This window comes from Ochotona curzoniae, unplaced genomic scaffold (genome assembly GCF_017591425.1).
Source record: "Ochotona curzoniae isolate NIBS_2020 unplaced genomic scaffold, NIBS_Ocur_1.0 scaffold_4683, whole genome shotgun sequence".
NCBI lineage: Eukaryota > Metazoa > Chordata > Mammalia > Lagomorpha > Ochotonidae > Ochotona > Ochotona curzoniae.
This window is the reverse complement of record NW_024467121.1, coordinates 18,363,095-18,390,154: the sequence shown is the minus strand read 5'-3', so window position 1 is coordinate 18,390,154 and position 27,060 is coordinate 18,363,095. Positions and strand designations below refer to the sequence as shown.

The 27,060-nt window shown below is 39.5% G+C and overlaps 1 protein-coding gene across 5 annotated transcripts in view; it reads left to right on the top strand.

Moving 5' to 3' along the window:
• UPF2 (UPF2 regulator of nonsense mediated mRNA decay) overlaps positions 1-27,060 on the top strand; it is a 99,725-nt gene that overhangs the window by 28,047 nt on the left and 44,618 nt on the right. For all 5 annotated transcript variants that reach the window (XM_040968165.1, XM_040968166.1, XM_040968169.1 and 2 more), the window contains 4 exons: positions 1,079-1,276; positions 4,468-4,617; positions 5,581-5,684; positions 13,114-13,199. In XM_040968165.1, coding sequence (XP_040824099.1) covers positions 1,079-1,276; positions 4,468-4,617; positions 5,581-5,684; positions 13,114-13,199 — 538 coding nt within the window. The remainder of the gene's footprint in view (positions 1-1,078; positions 1,277-4,467; positions 4,618-5,580; positions 5,685-13,113; positions 13,200-27,060) is intronic.

The window sequence follows — 27,060 nt, the reverse complement described above, 5'->3', positions numbered from 1 at the left end:
TTAAAAAATAATATTTAAAAAAGTAAAAGTCTCTGGTTAGATCCATTGCATTGGTATAAGGTAAGCATGTTTTAACAGCTTGATTAGCATCTGTTAAGACTTTTTCTTAAGAAACCTGTGGGTTTTTAAAAAAGTTTGTGGAAAAATGGAATGAAAGGACCATTGTTGGGTGAAAATACACAACAAATCTTAAGTAATTGTATAGTTTTTTTCAGTACAGGCATTTTCCCCCCCTTTATGATTTATTTTATTTGAACGGCAGAGAAACAGAGAGGAAGAGAGAGATCTTCTACAGGTTCAACTTCACAAATGGCTGCAGCATCCAGGGATAGGCCCTGCCAAGGCCAGGAGCTAGAAGCTTCTTCTTGGTCTCTCACATGGGGACAAAAGCCTGACTGCTGAAGTCATCCTCCACTGCTCTTTCAGGCTCATTAGCAGAGAGCCATATCGGAAGTGGAGCAGCCAGATTTATAGTTGCACCAGCCAGGGATACTGGCATCACCGGCTACGACTACCAGACATGCCACAACCCTGTCTTGATATAAGCATTCTCAAGGAAATTTTTCTTCATCTGTCTTCTTGTTCAGTTAACAGCGCATACAAAGGAGAGATGCTTCTTAATTAAGGAATTATGGTGTATTTATGAAGGTGTCAATGGTATATGTAAAAGCGATACAAGTGAAACTGAAGCTTCAGTTTTACCGAAGAATGCTTTGTGGGGGATGGCTTACAGACAGCCTTATTTATCCACTTGTTAGTTTGATTTTAAGTTTCATGAAGGTAAACACAATGTCAGTTGACTCCTTAGTCTCATTCTAATTACTTAAAACAAATTTAAGAACAACTTTATCCTATGCTGTCTTCTGATATATTCTGATTTAGGCTTCACTTAAAGCATAATATGTGGTTTGATATTAAAGAAAGTTACATGTACAATCCCAAGTTCTTGTTGATTGAAGAATTGCTGTCATTTGAAATAGTTAGCATTTAAGAGCTATAAAACTAAAAACTTTCATGTTAGAAACACTGTCCCTGAAATGATGTTAATTAAATTACCCTTGGCTTTATTTTAATGAAGAGCATGGACCTGGAATTGATATATTTACGCCTGGTAAACCTGGAGAATATGACTTGGAAGGTGGCATATGGGAAGATGAAGATGCTCGGAATTTTTATGAGAACCTCATTGATTTGAAAGCTTTTGTTCCAGCCATCTTGTTTAAAGACAATGAAAAAAGTTGTCAGAATAAAGATTCTAATAAAGAGGATTCCAAAGGTAAGGTAATGATGTAAAAATATTTACATTAGCTGTTACAAACATGAACTTTAGCTTTTGTAAAAACAGTAATGTTATAGTTACTAGTTCATTGAACATTAAAGGGTAACAGTTAACATAATTGTATGTTACAGTTCTGACAGTGCTTGAGTTAACATGGAATTTTCTTGAAAGATTTATTTGTAAGACACAATGGCAAGAGGCAGCACTTGCACCAGCTGTTTCATTCCCTAGGTACTCACAGTAGCCAGGGCAAGGCCAGAGTTAAATAAGAAGCCCAGAATTCCCTCTGGATCTCCTATGTGGGTGGCAGGGACCCAAGTGCCTAGGCCCTAATCCATTGCCTTCCCAAGTGCGTTAGCAAGAAGATGAATCAGAAGCTTCAGCCAGAACTGAACCAACACAGTCATGCGAAGTGTGTGGGCAGCAGCAAATTAACTTCTTGTGCCACAATACATGCTCTATGTTAAAAGAAGTGTTTATTTATAACAAAAATTTATGTGAAGTCTTAGTAACAGGGAAAGCATTAACTATCATATTCCTTATCTGTATTGTACCTTCTAGGGTACATTTTAGCTAGTTTTCTTTGTAAGGAAACTGTTTTGTAGACATCAAAAACTTCAAGATCATAAATAAAAAAAAGAAAGGAAATAAAAAAACCCCTGAAGATCATTAATAAAGTGAAAGGTGCTGAAGGCTGCTTTGCCGTGCCTCTCAGATTGGTCTCACCTTTACTGCCACCACTGTAATCTGAGTTACCATCCTTTCCTAAGCGTTGATGCTGGAGCACCTCCTACCTATTTATCCTGTGTTCATTCTTACTCCCTTTTGTGTGATCTTAAACATTAGTGTTACCCTCTTACATAAAAACCTTTGTGGCTTTACATTTGCTTTGATTTTAATTTTTTAATGATCTATTTTTATTATAAAGGTAGAGTTAGAGATCTAGAGAGACCCTCCATCCACTGGTTCACTCCCCAGATGGCTGCAGTGGATCAATCCTAATGGCTGACTGGTGCCCAGCCAGGAGCTTGCGGCTTCCTCCAGGTCTCCCACATATGCGTAGGGTTCCAAGGGCTTGGGACATCTTATGTTGCTTTCCTAGGCCATTAGATTGGAAATGGACTTGAACTGAGGTCCATGTGAGATATTGGTACAGTAGGTGGAGGACTGACTCTGCCTTTGTGCTAGTCCAGGAATTTAATTTAAAATGATTAACATTGTTTCCAAGACTCTGCATAGCTTCTCTTATGTCTCTCTCTCTCTTTCTCTCACTGAAGCTGTATTTATTACACCCATGCTCGTTTTCCTTTTCCTGGATTAGGCCAGTCTCTCAATTTATACAAGGCCTTCACACATGATCTCTTATGCTTGAAGCCATTCTCCCATCATAATCCCATTGATTCCATCATATATGTAAATTTAACTTCTTCAGAAAAATTATTAATTTTTTGAAAGCACGGGTTTCAAAAAAGGTTTAGACTTTTGTGGATATTCAATAGTTCAGCATAGTTTTAAGTTACCAAGTTAATTAGCATTTTTAATTATTTATTTTAAGTATTTATTTTGTTGTTTACTTATAGGCAAATTGACAGAGACAGATATTTTTTATCCATTGATTTACTCTTTAAATGACCACAATGACTGGGGCTGTGCCAGGCCAAAACTAGGAGCCTGGAACTCCATTTGGATCTCCCGTGTTGGTGACAGGAAGCCAAGTACTTGAGCCATTCTCCAAAGTGGCCAGGAATTGAACTGGCATTACGGGTGATAGCCTAACCTGTTAAATCACAAATCAGCCCAGCAGATTTTTTTTAATTAGACATTAGGAAACTATAAGGAGTAAATAAAAGGCATGCTTTGTTTTAGGCAAGTTTTTTCCAGTCTCCTTTGTACCCTTGGTGCTTACAGAGGGATCAAACATTGTGACAATTAAATACATGTTAATTAAATGAAAAGAGCAGGCTATCTTACCATAAGAGACAGCATCATCAATCTATACTAATTGGACCTTCCATTTTCCCAAATTTGGTGTAGCGCCGAGTATAAGTAGACATTTTTGCTTTGTTGAAAGCAGTAATTCAAAAGTTAGGAAATTAGAGAATGTCAGATAAAGCTGAGAAATTCTTCAACACACCTTTAAATTTTTTTTTCTGTATCTTATCTAGGAATAATTTTAAATACAAAGTAAGGCTAGAATAGTGAATGAGCATTTATGTGTTACCTAGCCTCAACAGTCAACATTTACCAGTGTTGAATCATGATTTAATTCTTCTTTTGTTTTTAACTGTCCAAGTTAGCCTTTTACCGATTCTTTGTCATTTTCCTTTGTGAGGTAGCTTTTCATGGTTTTCTTTAACCTCTTATTTCTGAATTGTAAAAATATTTTCATGACTGATCTATCTTTATGTATTTTTTTTTTTTTTTTTGCTTATTTATTGCATATGTTACTGCTATGTTACTTTTCCCATTAGTTAATTTAAATATTACCACCTGCTCATGGTTCAGCAAAAGTTGCATAAAGAAGAAGTCTGGACTGAAGTTGAAGCACTTCTTTTTGTGTGTTCACTTTTTTTTTTGAAATATTTATTTTTATTGGAAAGTTAGATATACAGAGAGAAGCAGATACAGACAGGAAGATCTTAAATCCACTGGCTTATTTCCCAAGTGACTGCAACAGCTTGAGCTGAGCTGATCCAAACCCAGGAGCCAGGAACTTCCTCTGGGTCTCCCACGTGCGTTCAGGATTCCAAGCCTTGTGGCCACCCTCTACTGCTTACTTAGGCCACAGCATGAAGCTAGATGGGAAGTGGGGCAACTGGGATATGAACCAGTGCCCATGTGGGATCCTGTTAGCCACTAGGCTATCACATCAGGCCCCTGTGTCTACTTTTTGTATTCAGATTTTCACCTTTGTCTTTGGAAGTTTCCCATGCCATTTACTTCTCTGTATGTCCATCATTCACCCATCCATGTCTTTGGTGAACCATGTGTCATATAGGTTAGAGTTAGAGGTTTTATATGCTCTTTATTGTCAGTGAGCATAATGAAGACTGTAAAATCTAAATATCCTAAATCTTTGTTCAGATTTGTTGCCTAGTGTATGTGTAGGTTCTAAGAAGTATTGTCGATTGCAACAAGGTTTCACTGACTGTTAACTCAGATATACTCATTCTTTGTTTTGAAAACAGAGGCAAAAGAATCTAAGGATAATAAGGAGGTGTCAACTCCTGATGATCTGGAACTTGAGCTGGAGAATCTGGAAATTAATGATGACAACTTGGAGTTAGAGGGTGGAGATGAAGCTGAGGATCTTACAAAGAAACTCCTTGATGAACAAGGTAAAGGATTATTTCACTAATTTCCATTTTTGAGTAGTTTTCACATATAAAGCTATCGCCTAAAATATAGAGCTTTTCAGTTCTCTGTTACTTAGCTGAAAATTATTTTGAACTGGTTGAGGCATAGAAATAACATTGATTTATATTAATGTCTATTTGAATTATGTATAAAGCAATAGAAATTATATTCATTATTTCTTACTTACTGTTAGAATTCTTTATTAGTGAGACATCTCCGGTCAATACTACTTTTTTGTATGATTGCTTAGTTGTTTCTTAATGTTATAAAGCAGGGAGTATGCATATGGCTAGGGGGCAGACCCAGGCTTAATTCATACCACTGGTGACATCAGAGAGAAAGAGTTTCTCTTCTGCTGTTTTTTTTTTTTTTTTTAAGATTTATTTATTTTTATTACAAAGTCAGATATACAGAGAGGACGAGAAACAGAGAGAGGATGATCTTCGTCTGATGATTCACTCCACAAGTAACCACAACGGCTGATGCTTTGCTGATCTGGAGCCAGGAGCCAGGAACTTTCTCCAGGTCTCCCACGCAGGTGCAGGGTCCCAAAGCTTTGGGCTGTCCTCGACTGCTTTCCCAGGTCACAGCAGGAAGCTGGATGGGAAGTGGAGCTGCCAGGATTGGAACCGGCACCCATATGGGATCCCGGGGCATGTTCAAGGCGAGGACTTTAGCCTTTAGGGCACGCCGCCGGGCCCAATGGAAAGTTTTTTGATAGTTGGTGTCTGAAGTGACTTGATTCTTATCAATGCCCCAGTTTTTCCAGCATAGTGTCCTAGAAGATGCACAGTGTTTTCCTGATTCTGAACATAGCTGTAGTTGATATACTTAATAACAAACTTAGACAAGTAATTGGGTGTTTTTATTCTTAGATTTTTTTTTTTTGGTATATGTATATATGTTTATTTTTTAAACATATTTAAAAACTAATTTTGTTTTAGAACAAGAGGATGAAGAAGCCAGCACTGGGTCTCACCTCAAGCTCATAGTGGATGCTTTCCTACAGCAGTTGCCCAATTGTGTCAACCGGGATCTGATAGACAAGGTATTGTCGTTTTCTGACATTTTACTCGAATGTGTAGACCTTATGCAGGGCCTGTAATTAAGAATGTCAGTGGTTTTTAAACTCTTTAAGACATTTCATTAACAAGTGTCTTCTAATGGAGTTTTATATGAGAAGCGAATATAAACAAAGTTGGAACCAAAGCTTGGGAGGTGTCTTTGAGCGTTTGAGCGTGGAGCTGGCTCAGAATACAGTTGGCTCACAGCTCAGATCAGAGATCTTAAAATGTTGTCTGTGGAGTCCTGGTTGCTTCCAAGGCACTTTCAGATCTGTTAGGTTAAAGGTCTTCATAATAATACTAAGTTGTTTGTTTTCACTGTTGCGAAAGCGATGGTGGATACTGCTGCTGACATTTAGCATGATGAAGAAAGTGGGCCACTCCATAGTATTACCACTGCAGTGTGTTTGCAGTGAGAACATGCCATTTCCACTTGTGTATTTTGGTGAATACATAAAAATGACTGGTTATTTTGCATATTGACTTTTGTGTACATATCCTTTTAATTTTGTAAAATGGGAAGGACATGTAAAACACCATACTTCTCAAGTTTGTTTTGCGTGAATGACTTGTAAGCTAAACTAGTTGCTTTTCTTATATAATACTATGTTTGTTCGGTTGAATTAATGGAAAAACTATGGATATTCAAACTTGAATATTTAGCAGACTGTGTTTTGTTAAGATGTATTTGTTTTATTTGTAAGAGTAATGTGAGACAGAGGAGTGCGGGGAGAGACAGATCTTCTGTCTGATGGACCACTCTAGATGTTTGCAGTGGCCAGAACTGGATTGTTCTGAAGCTAGGAGCCTGAAGCTTCTGGGTCTCCCACATTCTTCCAGAGGCCTGAGACCTTGGGCTGTCCTCTGCTGTTTTTTCAGGACGTTGGTAGGGAGCTGGATTGGAAATGGAGTGGCTTTGTGCACATATAGGCTGCTGACACTGTGGGTGGAGAATTAGCTTGCTAAACCACTGCACCAGCCCCTATGTAGCAGACATTTCTTCAATGACAGAAGGGATCCTTTCACTTCAAGGAAATCAACTGAAAGTATTTCTTGCTGAAGATCAAACTTGAGTTGTCAACAAAAACTAGAACCCTGAAAAATATGTTCAAATACTCTTAAGTTTGACAACTTCTCAGTTGCTACCTGAGGAGACTGTTGATAGATTGATATTAATGTAACTTTAAAATAATTTGTGCATTTGGCAGAGCTACATATCTCAGTGAGTTTTTCTAGGTAACCCAGTATACAGGATTAAAAATCATGCATGACTATTGAGTACCTTGTCCAATATAAGGTGTATGAAAGAGTTTTAACTTATCACAGAGCATGGAACATCTATTTAAGATTTATTTATTTGAAAGGCAACGTTACATAAAAAGAGAATGAAAGACAGAGAGTGAGAGAGTGAGAGAATCCTCCATTCTCTGGTTTGCTCCTAAAATGGTCACAGCAGCCAGTGATGGGCTGGTTGAAAGCCAGGAGCCAGAAGCTTCTTTTGTGTTTCTCACTTGAAGGAACATAAGCAGTAGGTGCATGCTGTTCTTATTTACAGATTTCATTAGCAAGGAGATGATTGGAAGTGGAACAGCCAGAACTGGAACCACAGCCCCAATGGGATGCTGGCCTTGGAGGCAGTGGCCTTACTCTTGTTGTGCCACAGTGCCAGTCTCTGATAATTTTATTTGTCAACAGTAATATCAGATTCCATATTTAAAAAGTTGAAGAAATCACCCTTGTCATTATCATAGCAAAGAGTTAAAGAGAAATATTTATGGATACTTAAAAGGATTTTAAAAAGACATCTTTGTTTTCCAACTACATGTATCTATGAAGCCTGATTCTCTTCTCATATAATCATTTGTTACATAATGATGTCTTGGTTAAAGAGCAACTGCATGTACACCAATCATCAATATGACACTGTAACCTGATGGTGATGTCGCTGTCCTATTTTGTTGAAGTACATTCTGAGGTGTGTGCACTTGGACGGAACAGCTCAATAGTGCATTCCTCAGCCTCCTTCTCTGCTCTAAATGCCTGCTTGGGCTGGTCCAAAGTGAAGTGGGAATCTAGCTTAGTCTCCTCAGTGGATGACAGGAGCCCAATTAATTGAGCTTTCCCAGTTCCCTCTCAGAAACTATGCTGTCAGGAAGCAGATGGAAGATCTCTCCAGCCCTGCCTCTTAAACAGACAGGTTGCTGGAAGAAGCAGGCACTCAGCCTTGTGGTTAAGATACCCAAGTCCGCATGCTGAACCTAGGGACTCATCATAGGGTATGTATATCTTGGCCATGGGTTGGCCTGGCCAAAGCCAGAGTGAAGAGCTTCTTCCAGGTTCTCCCACATGGATGCACCTGGACCATCTTTCACTGCATTCCCAGGCATGTAAGCAAGGAGCTGCATCAGATGTGGAACAGCCAGGACTTGAACTGGCACTGCAGGTGGAGGCTTAACCTATATGGCAGTAGTCCCCGTTGTTTATTATTATTATTACTATTATTTTTTTAAACTTTATTTGAAAGATTGACCAGGGCCCAGAGGGATATTTTTCTGCTGTTTCACTCAAAAAGCCTGTGGCTGCACCAGGTAGAAGCTAGGAATCCAGGATACACCCTGGTCTCCTTACAGGGGTGACAGCGACCCAGGTACTTATCATCTGCTGCGTTAAGAATGGGGGTCGCAGGCCTGGCGCGGTGGCGCAGTGGTTAAGGTCCTCGCCTTACACGCCCAGGATCCCATATGGGCGCCGGTTCTATCCCGGCAGCCCCACTTCCCTTCCAGCTCCCTGCCTGTGGCCTGGGAAAGCAGTCGAGGACGGCCCAAGGCTTTGAGACCCTGCACACGTGTGGGAGACCTGGAAGAGTCTCCTGGCTTCAGATCGGCATAGCATCGGCCGTTGCGCTCACTTGGGGAGTGAATCATTGGACGGAAGATCTTCCTCTCAGTCTCTCCTCTCTGTATATCTGCCTTTCCAATAAAAATAATAATAAAAATAAATCTTTAAAAAAAAAGAATAGGGGTTGCAAATGAGAAATTTTTCCAGTAATTTTTTTGTCAGTTTGAAAATAGTTGAAATTTTCTCTCGCTGCTTAGAGTCACTGGATATGACGTCTCTTTATTGATGTAAGGGAGGATATTTTGGAATAGGTTGTATATGAATATTTTATTAGATTTAAGTTCCTTAAGCTGTAGTTCTAAGGGAATGAATCCATTTTTTTTTCTCAATAAAAGATGATTTTATCTTTTGTAATTTTTTAAAGAGGAGAAAAATCCCAAATTAATGTTGTGATACATTCTTTTTAAATTTTTTAAAATTTTATTTTGAATATTAGTTACATTGTTTAAATACTTGTTTGCCAATGTTGTCTCCAGTTGGGGTCCAGAGGGTTTGCCATATGGAGGAAGGTGGATGGAACAAGCAATCCAGTTCTGTTTGTTTTATTCTCCTGTTCTGTTGTGGAGGAAGGAAAGGGGACCACTTCTTGGTGTCAAGCATAAACGTGGGATGGGGATGGGCCTTTGATGACACCTTAGGGACCCCATTGTGGGGAAGAGTGTTCTGAGGGTATTGAATTACTTTAATAATTGTGAGACACCAGGGTTTAATAATTGTGCACCAGGATTGAGAAAAGCTTTCCAAGGTCCGTTGGCTGACCAAGTCCACCTCAGTTTGCATCCATAGACCAGACATTTGTTACAGTGCTTGGCTCTGAGAGTTGTCCAACCTGTTCTGCTTTCCGTATTTTGACAAGGACTAGCTGTTTTCTGCTGGCCTAGATGAGCTGGCTGTCATATCGCTCATGTGCATCTGGGTGTGCTGTCCACTGCACATGCATCAGCAATTGTAAAGGCCTCTGCTGGCCCAGGCCTGACATGTGCACTCCAAGGTCAGAACACACATCATGTGATTTTTTTTTTTCCCCCCTGGCACATGTTTGTTCCTTTTTTTTCCCATTCCTTTTTATTGTGACCCCATTTCTTGGCTCATATGTTGTCCGTAGAGCTCTCCAGGCAGTTTTTTGTGGATCTGTACTCTTGTACTGTACTTTTGGACTTTTGAATGTCTCTGGTTGTAGATTTGAATTCCAGAGTGAAGAATTCTTTTAGATAACTTTTATAGGTAATGTCATGATAATGGTTATTTCTGTCTGCATTTGGTAATTAGCAGAATATGTTTGAACTTGATAGAATAAAAAGTGATTTCACTCTTTTGATTTACCTTAAATTTTTTGAAACAAGTTTTTTAAAAAAATATTTGCTAAATTGTCAAGCAGTAGGGGTAACCCACACAAATTTTGGATGGTAAAGCCTTTGATTCTCTGCTTACCCATATGGCAGGACCTACTGAAGTATAAGAATTTATGTATGTGTGAAACTTTTTACTTTTTCCTAATTTTGTCAAATTTACTAATTACAGCAGTTTTGCTGCTTAAATAGCCTTCTATTTATTTGTTATACACATTGATTGAACCCCTTACTCTGGAGCAGGAGTTGAGATACTTGGCTACTAATACCTACTTTTTGCAAACTTTTAAATATTTCCTTGTGTGTATGTAACTAATCTGCCATTATTTGGTAAGAGAAACATTTTATTGCCTTTTTTCATAAAATTCATTTATAAATATTCAGGGTAATATATTTCAAAAGGTAATGCTCAAAAACGTTTTTCAGGAATGTCTTATTTTTAGTGTGTTCTCAATTTATGTTGACATACAGGACATTATTAGTCACTTAAATATTTTCTTAATATTGCCTTTCTCTAAATTGGTGATTTTGAAGGTTTTAGGGATCTGAATTTGTTAACTGTTTCTGTTTTCTGAGCATACAACTTTTGGTAATTTTATTCATTTTTACAAGCAAAGAAGATACTTAATCTTTGCCTTAGGAGTTAGACATTCTCAGGGAGAATTGCTTATAGGTTCTTAGGAAATTTTCAGCTTTTCTCTTTGTTATTCTGATTGGCTATAATGAACTAAATGCTATAAAATGGAAATTTTTAATATAACTTGTTATATTTATAAAGTATTTTTAATTGTGCTCTTTTTGCTAATGCTGACATGCAGTGATGATCTTATTGAATAATCTTCCCGTGAGTCCATTTCCTGTGTTTGAATGTACTTATTCCATCAGAAGTTTTTGTCAGACGGGAAATATTTTTTTTGCTTTGCCAGTGGAGAAATTGTTTTTTTTTTTTTTAATTTGTAATTTTTTAAGAATAGTTACAGAGAAATCTTCATCTGCTGAGTCATTGTTCATTTGGTTTCCATCGAGGCCACACTGAAGCCAGGAGCTTCTTTGAAGTTTCCCACATAGGTAGCAGGGACCCAGATACTTGAACTGTTGTCTGCTGCTTTCCCAGGGCATTAGCAGGGAGCTGGATTGAAAGTGGCGCAGCTGGACGTAAGTTGGCACCTGCAGGGAAACTGACATTTGCAGGTGACAACTTTATCTGATTAACCACAATGGTAACTCCAAGGACAGAAATTCTTTACAATTCAGAAAGATCTGAGGAGCTTTCATTTGTGTCTGATCCTCAGATTTATCTAATAGTTTTAATTAATGATAATAAACCTAAGAAAGAAAACACTAGACATGCTCAAAAAGATATATGAAAATGGTTTGTTCTATTTTTAAGTTATGTTTTTTTGGGGCCCGGCACGGTGGCGCAGTGGTTAAGGTCCTCGCCTTGCACGCCCTGAGATCCCATATGGGTGCCAGTTCTAATCCCGGCAGCCCCACTTCCCTTCCAGCTCCCTGCCTGAGCCCTGGGAAAGCAGTCGAGGACGGCCCAAAGCTTTGGGACCCTGCACCCGCATGGGAGACCCGGAAGAGGCTCCTGGCTTCGGATCGGCATAGTATCGGCCGTTGCGCTCACTTGGGGAGTGAATCATTGGACGGAAGATCTTCCTCTCTGCCTCTCCTCTCTGTATATCTGCCTTTCCAATAAAAATAAAAAATAAATCTTTAAAAAAAAAAAGTTATGTTTTTACTTCTATTTGGAACGTAGAGAGACTCAAGAGACACAGATTTTTCATCTGGTGGTTCACTCCTTAATTGTTTACCATAGCCAGAATGTGGCCCCTGCTGAATCTGGGAGCCAGGAACTCACTCCAGGCCTCCCTCAAGGGTGATGGGGGCCAAGTATTTAAGCCATTTTATGCTGCCTCCCAGGGTGCACATTAGCTGCAAGGTGGATTGGAAATAGGGAGTATCCAGTCCTGGAACCACACCCTCCTGTATGGGATGTGGAGTCCGTGTGTTCTCCTAGCCACTATAAGGAATGCCCACGTTTTTGGTACATACACTTGTATTTTGAAATACTGGTTACTTGTGTTTTTATTTTCTGAAGACTTGCAGAGCCTAGGTCTTTCCTAGCTTTTCTTTCATGCTTGCATCAGATGTTACACATTGATAGATACTGGAATACTGGAAACAGTTTTGTCCTGATTATACAGTGGTGGATATCACTATACTAAATACTGTTTGGGAATATTCATTAAAGTCCTAGGATATAATTTCTTTGTTTTTGCAACGCTGCGACATTGTTTCTTTGGTTTGGATACCAAATGTGATTGTCAGCATGCATTCCTATGTATTACTTTTTGTTCTTTTTTTTTTAATTGAAAAATTTTTTAGTTTATTTTATACTTTTTTTTAATGGGAAAGCCAGATTTATAGAGAGGCGAGACAGGGAGAAAGATCTTACATCTGAAGGTGGTTCACTCCTCAAGTGGCTGCAATGGCTAAAGCTGAGCTATTCCGAAACCAGAAGCCAGCCAGGAGCTTCTTCTATGTCTCCTACATGCTACATGGGGGAGCCCAAGGCTTTGGGCTGTCCTCTTCTGCCTTCCCAGGGCATAAGCAGAGAGCTAAATGGGAAATGGAGCAGCCAGGACATGAACCAGTGTCCATGTAGGATCCTGGCACTTGGAAGGGGTGGATTTAGCCACTGTTACCTTCACGGGCCCAGCACTTCTTATTCTTACACTTCTGTATGAATAGTCTATGCCTCTCTTTCTTGGTTCATTTTGTTGTTTTTTTGGTTATCCTTGTTAGCATTTGTTTCTTAGCTCTTGATAACTATACTTGCTACTTTCGAAGTCTTTCAAAATATTTTCTGGTATCTAGTGATTGACCTTTAATGAGAGTAGAGACATTGATTGAACTTTTCATATAATTATTTGCTCAACATCTCCTGGTAGGTATTTAGGCTACTCAGCAGAACAACTGTTCTCAATAATTCTAGATTTCATGTGAAGGTTTTGACATACATATTTTTAGTGTTACATAAGTAGAGAGGTTTTTGGACTTAATCCTTTTTGGTGGGATAATACTATCATTTTGAAATGTTGACAGGTCAGTAGATAGAATGAGGTTTTTTAAGAAAACAGTTTGATTTTTTTTCTTTTAGGCAGCAATGGATTTTTGCATGAACATGAACACAAAAGCAAACAGAAAGAAGTTGGTACGGGCACTCTTCATAGTTCCTAGACAAAGGTAGGTATTTTTAAAAAGTCAATTTGTTAGTGTATTTACTATGCCTTGCTGAAAAGTTCTTATTTTTCTTTAAAATTATCTCCTGTTTTGGGCCCGGCAGTGTGGCCTAGCAGCTAAATTTATCTCCTGTTTTATCTTTCAGTAGACATTATTAGTATATCTTCTAGACGTTTCTCATTGATTTTTGATCTTTGTTAGCACTAACAGAATTTTTTCCATTATATTTGCATTATTTTAAGAGAAAATGTATAAAAATAAGTGTAATTTAAAAATAATAATAATTACGTTAAACAGTTGGTTTACCATTTTGCCTCTGAGCAAACTTCCTGGAAGTTTTTTATACAGTTTTTCTTATGTGTACAGATGAAAATTCAGTGTAGCTAATTCTTGGAGATGTGTTTAATTGAGAATTTTCAATTTATTTGCATAATTATGATAGATCAGATTTGAGGTATTTGCCTGAAGATTTGTGAGATAAAACTGGAAGTTAATGTTATGTTGCAAGTACTTTCAAGATACATTCAGTTGCAAAATACTTGCAGATAATTGTAGTATTCTGTTTCTCACTAGCATAGTATCTTGCTTTATCTGGATATTTCATGTCACTTGTAGACTGTTTACTGTAGAAACCTGGAGATCAGTTACTGTTGCTTTGAGTAACTGAAGAATTATGTTATGTGTTATGTACAGTAAAGCTAAGATAGATAATCCCCCAACAGATAAGGATTCTGAAGGAGTTCTTCAACAGAATCTTGAGTCCATGCGTTCGTTCTTTGATGGAAGTTCATGATCTCTTAATAATGTTATTTTTCAGTGAAGGCAAATTATGACGTGTTTTCTTTCACAGTATCTTATTTGTCTACTGTTAGCAACATTAATAACATGGCTTTTTATTTTATGGGACAGAGGAGACAGAATTTGTTACTATATTGTAGATATTTAAGAATTATTGATTTTATAATTTGTGGATTTTTATAATAAAAATTGTGTATCTCATTCCATGAATTTAGAGGTATTATCAATTATGAGGCCCAACATTAATTTATGTAAAACCGAGGGGAAAATTTTTCAATTTTAAAACTTTATTAGATGTTTCAGTTTCATATTTGCACTTTGAATTGATGAAAATTTAAATTGTTGTTCCATTAGTATCTTTATTTAATGGCTGTTCACATAATGGAATATTTGGTTTTGCATTTCTGTTTAACTTTTCATCTAAGAATGATATAGTACAAGTTTATCTTGCTTTATTTTTTTACTGCAACATGTACAATATAAAATATATCAAAAGTAGTAAAAATAAAAAACTTAAGGAAAGATAACCTGTAATGATGCTTAAGTAGTTTTCTATGAACTACAATCCTTTTGCTGTATATCTGTTCATCCCTTTTATGTCTCCAATTTCTCAAATATTATATACTGTTATTCATTTTTTGTACCAGTCATATCCATTATAATTGGATTTATCTTCATTGCCTGAGAGTAAAAACTTGCGATTATTGGTAGTTAGAATCTGCTGGAAACAGAGTTGAAAGTAGGAAGTGATAATCTATAGTTTGAGAGAAAAAAAGAATACAAAATGCACAAGTACTTCGAATGTGTGGCAGTGTAGAGCCATATAAATAGAATAATTTAGGTTTGTTGCAATTAACCTGATACTCACCAAAGATTAAATGCTTTTTTCAAGTTATTTCTTACTTAAACAATTCATTAAGGGTTTACTGTATGCTGTGTTCAGTGCTGGGGATGCTATCCATAATGTGTCAGGGTACTAGCCAAGATCAACTTGACTCTAGTATTAGCTTACAATTTGGAACGGAAGACAGGTGAATAATTCAAGGTGCCTCTGTGGAGGGTGTGCTACATTCTTTGAAGCATAGACTTGGTGGAGCTGATTGACTTAGACTGCGTGTTCAGAGAAAGGCTGACATGGGACGCTTGAACTGTAAAGGAGTTAGCTAGGAGTGGGTAAGGGACAGTAATGTAGAGAGCATTTCTTTTTCATTTTTATTTCCTTTTAGTAAGTACTGTCAACTGTGTTCATGCACATGTGTTTTTTTTTTTTTATTTTTGAAAGGCAAAGAAGCCAAGAAAAAATCAAGCTCCCATCTACTGATTCATTCTCCAAATGTATACAAAACTCTTGATTAAAACCAGGAGCCTGAAACGCAATCCAGGTCTTCATTGTAGGTGATAGGGACCTGAATACTTGAGCCATCAGCTGTTGTCTTCCAGAATCCACGTTAGGAAACTGGAATGAGAAGCCAAATTAGGTCTTGAACCCAAGCACTGCAATAAGGATTCCAGGTGCTTAACCACTAGATCAAACCCCTGTCTTTCCATCCAGTGGTTAAGCTATCCTCATCTCATATTAGAGCATCTCTGATAAAGGATTCAGTGTGTACAGAGAAACAGACAGGAAAGGGCAGTTGGCTGTGAAAACCTCCTTCTAGAACTCCCCAACATCTGCTCCTATAAGCTGCAGGAAGGAGGTCATGTGTACTTGTTTGTCTTTAGCACTTAGCGCAATGCCTGTCTTGTAGTGGGTGATAAAATCATGTAATAGTCTTCCTCTTGCAGAATCCTGAACTGTGTAATGATTTCTTGAATGCCCACCTCCATATCATTGTCTCTGCTTTAAACTGTAAATGGAATGTGCTTCATTTTCCCACTAGTGATTTGACTTGCTGTCTTCTCTGTAACCCGCCATCTTTCTGTTACTCTGTAGCTCTTGCAACATGTCTTCATTGTAGGAATCTGGCATCTCACATCCCGATTGTTAGTTTGCTGCCTATGTCTCTACAAGACTGAAAGCTATCAACTTTTTAGGAGAGAGGAAGACTTTTTAATTTTGTATATCTCCAGCAGGAGGATACACTTCTAAGCACAAGACATGGTTTAAAATTCTTGGTGAATTGTGTAGGTCATATACAGTTTATAAAACATAAATAATACCGTTAATGGCTCAGCATTTAGAAGTGTAAAGAATTATTTGTAGAAAAAAAGTCTTTCCTTGTCCCATCATCGGTCCCATTACTGCTTCTCTCTGTAAGAAATCGGTGTCTTCATTTTACACATCCTTCCCAAGCTTCTTTTGCATATTCAAAAAAGTTCAATTGCACATTTCTTATTTCCTGTGTTTTTACACAAAGGGTAGCTTGTCATACATACATATCTTTATCTCACAACATTTAAATTTTCTTAGTACTTTTATGGCTTTTATGGATGTATTACATTTAATCATTTTTTACTTTCTGGCCTTCTGCCATAATAAGCAATAATGTATTGATACTGCTCCTTCCTTACCCCCCCCATTGATTATGCTAGTTAATTATTTATCTCTTTTAGTATTTTTGCCAAAAAAACTTAGCTTTTGAATTTATTATGTATTCTACTTGTTTATTTTCTTTGTTCTTAGTTTTAGCTTTTATCTTTATTAATTTCTTCATTTTCGTGACTTTCTATTTTGTTTTCTGTCATTTTTTTAAAGATTTATTTATTTTTATTGGAAAGGCAGATAATATAGATAGGAGAGACAGAGAGGAAAATCTTCCGTCCAGTGGTTCACTCCTCAAGGGGCCATGACAGCTAGAGCTGAGCCAATTTGAAGCCAGGAGCCTCTTCCAGGTCTCCCACGTGGGTGCCAGGGTCCCAAGGCTTTCCCAGGCCACAAGCAGGGAGCTGGATGGGAAGTGGAGCAGCCGGGATTAGAGCTGGTGCTCGTATGGGATCCTGGCACGTTCAAGGTGAGGGCTTAACCACTACACTATCATGCCTGCCCTTGTTTTGTGTCATTTTAAATGAGTTGTTCTTTGAGCTTATTTTTTTTTTTTCTTCTTAAGATTTATTTATTTTTACTGCAAAGCCAGATATACAGAGAGGAAGATCTTCCGTCCAATGATTCACTTGCCAAGCTGAGGCCAGGAGCCTCTTCTGGGTCTGCCACATGGGTGCAGGGTCCCAAGACTTTGGGTCGTTCTCCACTGTTTTCCCAGTCTTCAGGCAGGAAGCTGGATTGGATGTGGAGCATCTGGGAGACAAATTAGTGTCTATATGGGATCCCTGCACAAGCAAGATGAGGATTTAGCCAGAAGGCCTCTGCACCAGGCCATTGTTAGCTTCTTCTTTTTTATTATTATAATTGTAGGAACTGGCATTGTTTGTAATGGGGTGATTCACTCTCCTACAATGCTGCCGTCTCGTATGTGGACCATTTCTAGTCCTGGCTGTTCCACTTCTGATCTAGCTCGCTGTTAATGAGCCTGTAAAAGCTAGTGAAAAATGACTCAAGTGCTTTGGTCCTACTGCCACATGGGAGACCTGGTGAAACTCAAGGCTTCCATCACTGGCCATCACTGCTGTTTGGGGAGTGAACCAGCTGATGAAAAAGAGAATGATATTATTCTCATCTTTTCCCGCTTTGCTCTGCTTGTTTTCCTTCCCACCCTGTAGTTCTGCCTTTCAAATAAATAAAAATGGATTAAGGCTTTAATTAAGGCTTTATGATGTTAATTAATACACTATACAGTTCACCCTTTTAAAATATGTACCTCAGTGCTGGCATCTCAAGTATGTGTAAGCGTTCTTCACCCATGTCAAGGTGGAGAACCTTCCTAGATCCTGAGTAATTACTTCATCTAAGCCAGGCTTTGAGTTTAAAATTGGTCAGAATCAGGGAAAGTACCCGAAGAATCTTTTCTTTCTTTATTTGACATACAAATATGTCTGATATTGTTATTAGTGACCAGAGGCAAATGGATTTAACTGTGTGTTGGCAGGAGAATATCCAGACTCTCCCTAGGTTAAGGTAAACAGTGCCCTTCCCGGATGATGCTTGTGCTTCATTTTCTTTTTTTTTTTTTAAAGATTTATTTTTATTATTTTTTTATTGGAAAGGTGGATATACAGAGAGGAGAGACAGAGAGGAAGATCTTCCATCCAATGATTCACTCCCCAGGCGGCCGCAACGGCTGGCGCTGAGCCAATCTAAAGCCAGGAGCCTCGACTGCTTTCCCAGGGCTCAGGCAGGGAGCTGGAAGGGAAGCGGGGCTGCCGGGATAGAACCGGTGCCCATATGGGATCCTGGGGCGTGCAAGGTGAGGACCATAACCACTGCGCCACCGCGCCGGGCCCTGTGCTTCATTTTCAAATGCAGCTTTCAGGAGAGTCTGCTGCTGATTCTGAGACTTTATAAACTGATCTCCACTCAATTTGAAGCTGCTGTAATTTGAAATGTTTTCAAAGGTGCCACCACTTGGTGGCACTGTTGCTTTAGGAACTAAAGCTTTGTGAAAAAGTTGACAGGGCACGGGATTATAAATTTTAAAGGAAATGACCCTGTGTGTTTTTACATTTTGTCTTTTAGGAATCATCTTCTGCTTTAATGTTTCCTGTGAAGAAAGTCCTTTGTGTTCTTCAGTTGAACTATAGCAGTTCAGGACTCTAATAGATCACATTCCTTTTTTCTTTTCTAGACATTTTGAACACAGAGATAAAATAGCTTTCAACAGTCAAATTCAATGGATTTTAAAGAGAAAAAGGAAACTAAACATTTCTGTTAGAAAGCAGTTTATTAGGAGATGAAAGCATAAGCATTTTTTTTTTCCTTTTCAATAACAAAAGTTTGTTTCTTTGTGTGTCCTTGTTATTTCTCTTTAACTGTGGTTGGAGACAGAATGTTTACTAACTTGCTGATTATTAACTGCTAGTGAAATACTTATTTTTATGATTGAAGAGACCTTGGAAATACAAGTAAGATTTTGTTTCACACAAATGCCTTCTGTTTTAGTGCCTCAGTATTGATTGTCATTCTCTAGGAGCCATTGCCACGGCATAGTAAGCCTCTGCCTGCCGTGTTGGCATTCTGCATGCCCAGTGGTTTGTTCTCTGGCTGTTCTGCCTCTGATACAGATCCCTCCTTGTGCCCTGGGAAAGCAGTGGAGGATGGCTCAAGAACTTAGGCCACTGTACCCACTTGGGAGAATTGAAGAAGCTGCTGGCTCCTGGCTTTGGATTGGTTTTGCTCCAACATTTGTGAACATTTGAGGGGTCAATCAGTGGATAGAAGATCTTTCTTGCTCCTCTTTCTGTAGCTCTTACAAATAAAATTTTTAAAAAAATCTTGAGTAAAAGTACTTATCAGGGTTGCTCAAGTGGCTAAATCTCCACCTACAAGTGCCAGGATCCCATGTGGTTCTGGTTTGTGTCATGAATGCTTCACCTCCCATCTAGCTCCCTGCTTATGGCTTAAGAAAGCAATGGAAGTTGGCCCTGGTCCTTTTGCCAATCCTTGGGGCTGTTGTACCCATGTGGGAGACCTGAAGAGAAGGTTCCTGCTCCTGGCTTTGGATCGACCTAGCTCTGGTCATTACGTCCATTTGGGGAATGAACCAGCAGTTGCAAGATCTTTCTCTGTCTCCCCTTCTCTCTATCAATCTGCCTTTGCAGTAAAATATAAGTAAACTTTTTTTTTTAAACAAATTATGATTCTCTTAGGTAATTATTGAATTCAATTTGGAAAGGAAGGATCTGAATTTATTTTCGGGATTCAGAAAACTCCGTAGCTGTCTAGCTTACATTTTAACATGGAAGTTTACTTGGTTGATTAGACTATTTTGTGTTTCAGTAGCCTTAACTATGTATATATATAACCAATATAGTATCTTTCTCTTATTTCTTTTCAAACTAACCTAGGAAGCTTAAAAAAGACAAAACCATTATTAAGTAGGGCTAATGTTGAGCCATTGTTTTCATTCACTATCTTATTTACAGCATAAGGGATTTTATTTTGTGATAAAATTAGTGGTCAGAAAGATTAGTGGTCAGAAAGATTTAAATAGAACACTGTGGAATTTACTTTTAGTTTCCTATCCAGCTCCCTGTCAGTGATCTGGAAAGAGCAGCAAAAAATGATTTAAATGTTTGAACTCTTACTATCCTCATGGTGGACCTGGAAGAAGATGTTAACTCTTCTTTGGCCTGGCCCAGTGCTGGGTTGTTGTGGCCATCTAGGATTTGGATCAGTGAGTGGAAGATCAGTTGATTAACTTCCCGTTCCCCAGTCCATCTCTCTATAACTCTGAAAATAAGCACATTTGTAAAAAAGATTTACTTAAGCAGATTTACAGAGTAGGAGAGACAGAAATCTTGCATCCCCTGGTTTACTCCCCTGATGGCTGCAGTGGCTGGAGCTGACCCTATCTGAAACAAGAGCTTCTTTTAGGTCTCCCTCAAGGACTTGAGCCATTTGCCATTGCTTTCCCAGGTCATAAACAGGAAACAGGATTGGAAGTGGAGCATCTGAGTAACAAATTGGCATCCACATGGGATGCTAGCACTGTAGGTGGATGGTTAGGTTGATATGCTACTACACTGGTTCCAAATAATTAAAATTGAAAAAAAGAAAGAAAGAAACGACGGGATTCTGCACAGGAAATCTACCAATGTGTGGTTTTTAGATTAATTTATGTGAAAGGTAAAATTACACAAAGATCTTTGATCTACTGGTTCATTTCTTCAAATGGCTGGAACAGCTGGGGCTGGGCAAGGTCAACTGCAAGCACCAGGAGTTTCTTTTGGGTCTCCCACATACATGTAGAAAGCTCAGTTGGAATGTAACACCTGGGACTCAAACTGGTGCCCAGACAGGATGTTGGTATTGCAAGTGGCAGCTTACCCTGTTAATATCAAACCACTAGTCTTAGAAATCCATATATGTATATGTGTTTTATTAGAGGAAATCAGAAACTATATGGATATTTTGTTACCTCTTTAAAAGTCTGATAAATTAGTCCTTGATAAAATATGTATTTTAGTATTATAAAAATTTAATGTTATACAGCGGCGTTAGGCTGCTGTCTGCATACTGGCTTCCCATATTGGAGTGCCAGTTCAAGTCCTGTCTGCTCCACTTCTGATCCAGCTTCTTATGCACCTGAGAAAGCATCAGATGACCCACTTCGAGCGCCTGCTAGTTGTATAGGAGATCCAGATGGAGTTCTTAACTCCTAACTGAAGCCTGGCCCAACCTTTGCTGTTGTGACCATTTGGGAAGAGATCTAGGAAATGAAGTTCTCTTTTTCTGCCTTTCTCTGTTTCTCTTTCTCCTTCAAGTAAATAGTTTTTAAAGTTGAATACTATTTTCTTAAAGAGAGTAGTATCTTAGACTAAATTCTAACAGTGTATTTGCATAAAATACCAGAGAGGTATCTTATTTTAACACATACAGGCTTACATGTATATGTGGGATATAGTGCATTCCTGGCACTATTTTGAGGGTTAGTAAACAGTCTTTATAAATCTTAGATTCTAATGGAGAAGAGGGTTAAGGATAAGATAACCTTGATAGAAAGTGGAAATTTCAGGCCCGGCAGCTTGGCCTAGCAGCTAAAGTCCTTGCCTTGAACACACCGGGATCCCATATGGGCGCCGGTTCTATCCCAGCAGCTCCACTTCCCATCCAGCTCCCTGCTTGTGGCCTGGGAAAGCAGTCGAGGACGGCCCAAAGCTTTGGGACCCTGCACCCACGTGTGGGACACCTAGAAGAGGTCCCTGGTTCCTGGCTTCAGATCGGCTGTTGCGGTCACTTTAGGGAGTGAATCACCGGACGGATGATCTTCTCTGTCTCTCCTCCTCTCTGTGTATCTGACTTTGTAATAAAAATAAATAAATCTTTAAAAAAAAAATGAAAGTGGAAATTTCTGGATTAGCACAATGCGCAATAGGTTAATCGTCCATCTGTAAGTGCCAGCATCCCCAATAGGCACCAGCTCATGTCCTGGCTGCTTCGCTTCTTTTTTAAAATATTTATTTTATTTTTATTTCGAAGTCAGAGATACAGAGAGGAAGACGAACAAGAGAGGAAGATCTTCCATCCGATGATTCATTCCCCCAAGTTACCACAACTGCCAGAGCAGAGCCAATCTGAAGCCAGGAACCAGGAGTTTCCTCCGGGTCTCCCATGTGGGTGCAGGGTCCCAAGGCTTTTGAGCCATCTTCGACTGCTTTCCTAGGCCACAAGCAGGGAGCTGGAGGGGAAGTGGGGTTGCCTGGATTAGAACAAGCGACCATATGGGATCCCAGCGTGGTCAAGGCGAGGGCTTTAGCCGGTAGGCTACCGTGCTGACCCGGCTACTCCACTTCTAATCCAGCTCTCTGATAATGGCCTAGAAGTACAGTGGAGATGCAGAAAAAACTCCTGGCTCCTGATTCCTGGGTTTGATCAATTCAGCTGTGCCTTTGGGGAGTGAATCAGCAAATGAAAGATCTTTTCTTTGTGTCTGTTTTCCTCTGTATAAATCTGCCTTCCCAATAAAAAATTAGTAATGCTTAAAAAGAAGAAATAGAAAATGGTAAATTTCTGTTTTAAAAAATAGTAAAGGGTAAGGTACTTGGGAGTTTTTAGAACTCCCAAGCTTTGCAATTTTTATTTTGTTTTATTTATTCAAAAATGCGGTGTTACAAAATGTGTATAAAGTTGGTCAGGTAGAGAGAGATAAGTCTTCTATCCTGTGATTTAATCCTCTGATGACTCCAGTGGTCAGGGATAGGCTGTCCTGAAGCCAGGAACTTCATCTGGGTCTCTGTGTGGGTACAGGGTTCCAAGGATTGGACATTTTCCCCTGCTTTCCTGAGTACATCATTGGATAGCAGGATGGGAAATGGAGTAGCCGGGACTTGAGCTAGCACCCATTTAAGTTACTGGCTTTGCAGGTGGCACCTTAAGCTACTGTGCCACAACTCTGCCGCAACGTTTGCAGTATTAGAAAATATACAGAATGAATCTCTTGGAGGCAGCTACCTATAATGAGGGAGCAAGCAGGACCAATATTTAGAAAAAGCATATTACACCCAAAGCAGAGAATTGCAACCTCTGCCATCAGTGAGGGCCTATTGTGCCCAGAGCAGGTTGGATCAATCCATGAGCTCACAGCTTCCTAACTTCTCTAACTACCCCCACTGTTAAATCTGTTTTTCTGATCTCTAGTTGTGATCTTAGGGATCAGCAGAATTAAGGAATAGATTTTATTTTTTTTTTTAAAGATTTTATTTTTATTGCAAAGTCAGATATACAGAGGGGAGGAGAGACAGAGAGGAAGATCTTCCATTCAATGATTCACTCCCCAAGTGCGCGCAACGGCCAGTGCTGCACTGATACAAAGGCAGGAGCTAGGAACCTCCTCCAGGTCTCCCACGTGGGTGCAGGGTCCCAAAGCTTTGGGCTGTCCTCGACTGCTTTCCCAGGCCACAAGATGGGAAGTGGAGCTGCCGGGATTAGAACTGGCAACTGTATGGGATCCCGGTGTGTTCAAGGCGAGGACTTTAGCCGCTACGCCATCACCCTAGGCCTGAGGAATAGATTTTAAAATCTTAATTTGAATTTGGCAATTGTTTTTGAACTTAACTATTTCTGAGACCACCTTATAGGAAATACTTTCATTTTGTAATTTCATCAAGGATTGGTGTTTTTGTGTTTTGTGTTTGATTTTCAGTATTATAAGAGTTTAACTTTCTGCTGATAAAACAATTTAAATAAATGTTTAGACTTTAAATGTTTTGACTCAGAACATTTCATTTATTTATTTTTAAAGATTTGTTTATTTCAAAGAGTTGTACAGATAGAAATTTTCCAGCTGCTGATTTACTCTCCAGACAGCCACAATGATGGCCGAAGCCAGGAACTTCCTCTGGATCTCTCTTGTGCTAAGTTCTGCTTTTCCCAGTTCATTAGCAGGGAGCTGAATCAGATTGGTGGAGCCAGGACCTAGAAATAGGGCAGCCACTATCTGAACCAGCACTATGATACAAGATGCTAGCATCAAAAATGGTGGCCTATCCAATATGCCAAAACATCCCTCCCCCAAAACATTTTTGAATTTTAGTATAATAGATTTTAATGTGTTTTTCATTTTTTAAAGAAGAAGATTAAGAGAAAAAAAATCTTTGAAAGTCAGAAGGGAAATATCTTCCATACATTAATTCACACCCCAAATGGCTGCTACAGTCATATCTGAACCATTCTCAAGCCAAAAGACAGGAACTTTTCCCAGATCTCCTGTGTTAGTGTAGGGACCCAAAGACTTGGGCCATCATTGTCTTTCCCAGGCCATTAGTAGGGAGCTGGATTGGAAGTGAAACAGCTGGGACTTGAACTGGCACCTGTATGGAATGCTGGCACTAGAGGTAGAGGGTTGAACTGCTCTGCCACTGAGTTGGCCCCCGTTTTATTCATTCTTTCAGAAATGATATGGTTCATCTTCTAAAAACTGTTAAGGTACAGTGCTGCTGTACTCTTTCAGCATGTGTTTTCTTATTTTTTCTCTTTAACTTTGTTTTATTTTTTGTTTTTGATAAATTAATTTTATTTTTTATGATGATTGCATAGTGGAGAGGGATGCATGCCCATGTGAACCACCAATTAGGGTGAAGAGGGTCGAGGAATGGGAGAAAGTGAATGAAACAGCTGCTCTAATTTTCTTTTTTCTTGTGGTCTAGAAGAAGTAGACAGAGAGAGGGAAAAGGCTGCTCTTAACAACCCTCCATCAATACCCAGGAATGGGAGAAGGCCACCTGATGTAATCTCAGGGTTCCCAATGTGTAATATGTTCAAGGATACTGCTTAAGTGGTTTTGATAGTTTTGAGATGCTGTTTATTTTGTTGCTTCAAGGTTGAGGAAATTCTTCCAAGTTCTTTGGCTGACATACTCCACCTTAGAGTCTCGATTTGCCAAGATGCTTTTCCAGGAGAGCTGTCAAATTTGTTCTGCTCTCTATGGTACTAGATGACCTCTGCAGGCCTCAATTAACTGGTCGTTGTGTCCCCCAAGAGTATCTGGGCATCCTGTTCACTGCACAGGCCTCAGGAACCATGGAGACACAGTTTTGACACATATACTTCACGGTCAGCCCACATATGCTGTGATTTTCACCAAGGTTGGAGTTCTGAGTCCAGTGGTCCGTTTGGGGGAAGGTCCCCAAATGGTTGCAGAGGTTATCCCAGCACTGCTTCCTGTGTGCCAACCAGTGTGGGGTCTGGCTCAGTCCATCACCCACATCAGTCTACACACCAAATGGTGGTTTCAGTCACCTGGTCAGTTGTCCCCAGTCCTATCTAATACTCAAACCAGTGGTTCCTCTGGCCTGCTCTAACCCTGTCCACCATACTCCCCTCATGTATACCAATGGTAACTGCAGCATAGTCCAAGTGACCCCAACATCTCCACTAGGCCTGTATCCTGTGCGTGGCAGTATGTATAGCATACTGATCCAGTCTGTTTCACATCCCATTCAGTTCTCATACAAGTCAATGGGCATTGGAGCCTAGCTCAACGCAGCTGAACCCACTATCCAGCCCACAGTTATGCTGGCAAGTGCTACTACCTGTCTAACCAGGCCCACTCCCAGCCATGGTTCTCATGCTCAGCAGTGGGAGTTGCAGCCCATCAGAGAGGTGTTTACAGTTTCCCTACCAAGCCTACTCCCAGCCCAAGATCTTGTACTTTCCAGGTGGTTTTATGGTCTAGTTTGATAGAACTTGCTCCAAGTCCCGGCACTTGTCAATGGATAATGAAGCAGAGCCCAACCTGCCTGCTATTATTCTGGCTCATGCATGTACCACTTGGTATGGTTGCTTAGCCCAGCCTGGTGCTCCCCCAATCCAGCTCACATGCCTTTTAATGGATGTTGCTGGCCTGTCTAGCCTGATTTGCCCCCAGTCCCAGCTGTCAAATTCACAAGTGACAGAGCTGTAGGGGCTCCCCTTGCTGGGTTCACCCTCCATCCTGGGTCTTATGTGTGCTGGTGGGAGATGTGGCCCAGTCTGACATGATTCACCTCACCTTAGCGTCTACCAGTGGATGCTATAGCTTGTCTTGGCCTGCCCCCAGTTCCAGTTCATGCTGGTGGGTGCTTCAGCCTGGCAGCCCCCAGTCCCAACCTGACCTTCATCTTGTGCTGATTCTCACATCTGCCAGTGGGTGCTATGAACTGGCCCAGCCTGGCCCACTCCCAGACCTGGTTCTTAAAATCTACTGCAGGGACTGCATCCTGACAGAATAGTTCCCCAAGCTTCTCTAATGATGAATGTAATATTCACTTCATAGGATCATTATTAGAATGTATATGTGTATGCACACATACATGTATATACATGTACATATACACAAATGTATACACACATATATACATGTATCTGCACATATGTATATAATCTAGGACAGGGCATAATGTTAGTATGAACATAATAAATATAAGTGTTTTTTTAGACAGTTTTAACGGTCAGAGAAAAGTACCATGGTTTCAGTTTTTTCCATTTTATCCTATCTTTCTAATGTGTCTCAGTGCCGCCTTCACCATGCCTTTTTTTTTTTTTTTTTTTTTGGTATAAGGGTTAATCTGTGTTTGCTGGATATTTCCCAGATCTAAATCTAAGCCTTTCATGATATGCAGTATTCCCTGTCAAACCACTTTAATGTCTTATTCTATACCATAGTGATTTATTTGAGGATAGTCAAGTCTTTAGAGTTTTGTTTCTGTTGTAAATTTCCGCAAGCTGCCACAATTTTTCAGCTTTTGTTTCTGATCTGTTCTTTGTGAGCTATCATTACTTGCTGTTGTCAGTACAGCTGCTTTAATGAATTCTTCACTTGACATCTTCAGCATCTGATCCATTGACTACTGAATTATTGAGTGGTCTAGTTTTATACAGTATTGCCTAACATAGTAGTGGAAAGTTACTTTCAGCTTATATGGTAAAGCTAATGAGCCAGATACGATAGTTAATGCTGTTGTGACTGTTGGAGTAGGTGGCAGCACAGGTGCCACAAACGTTCCTAACCTGAGTGTGAGGGTCTGATTGTGTTCT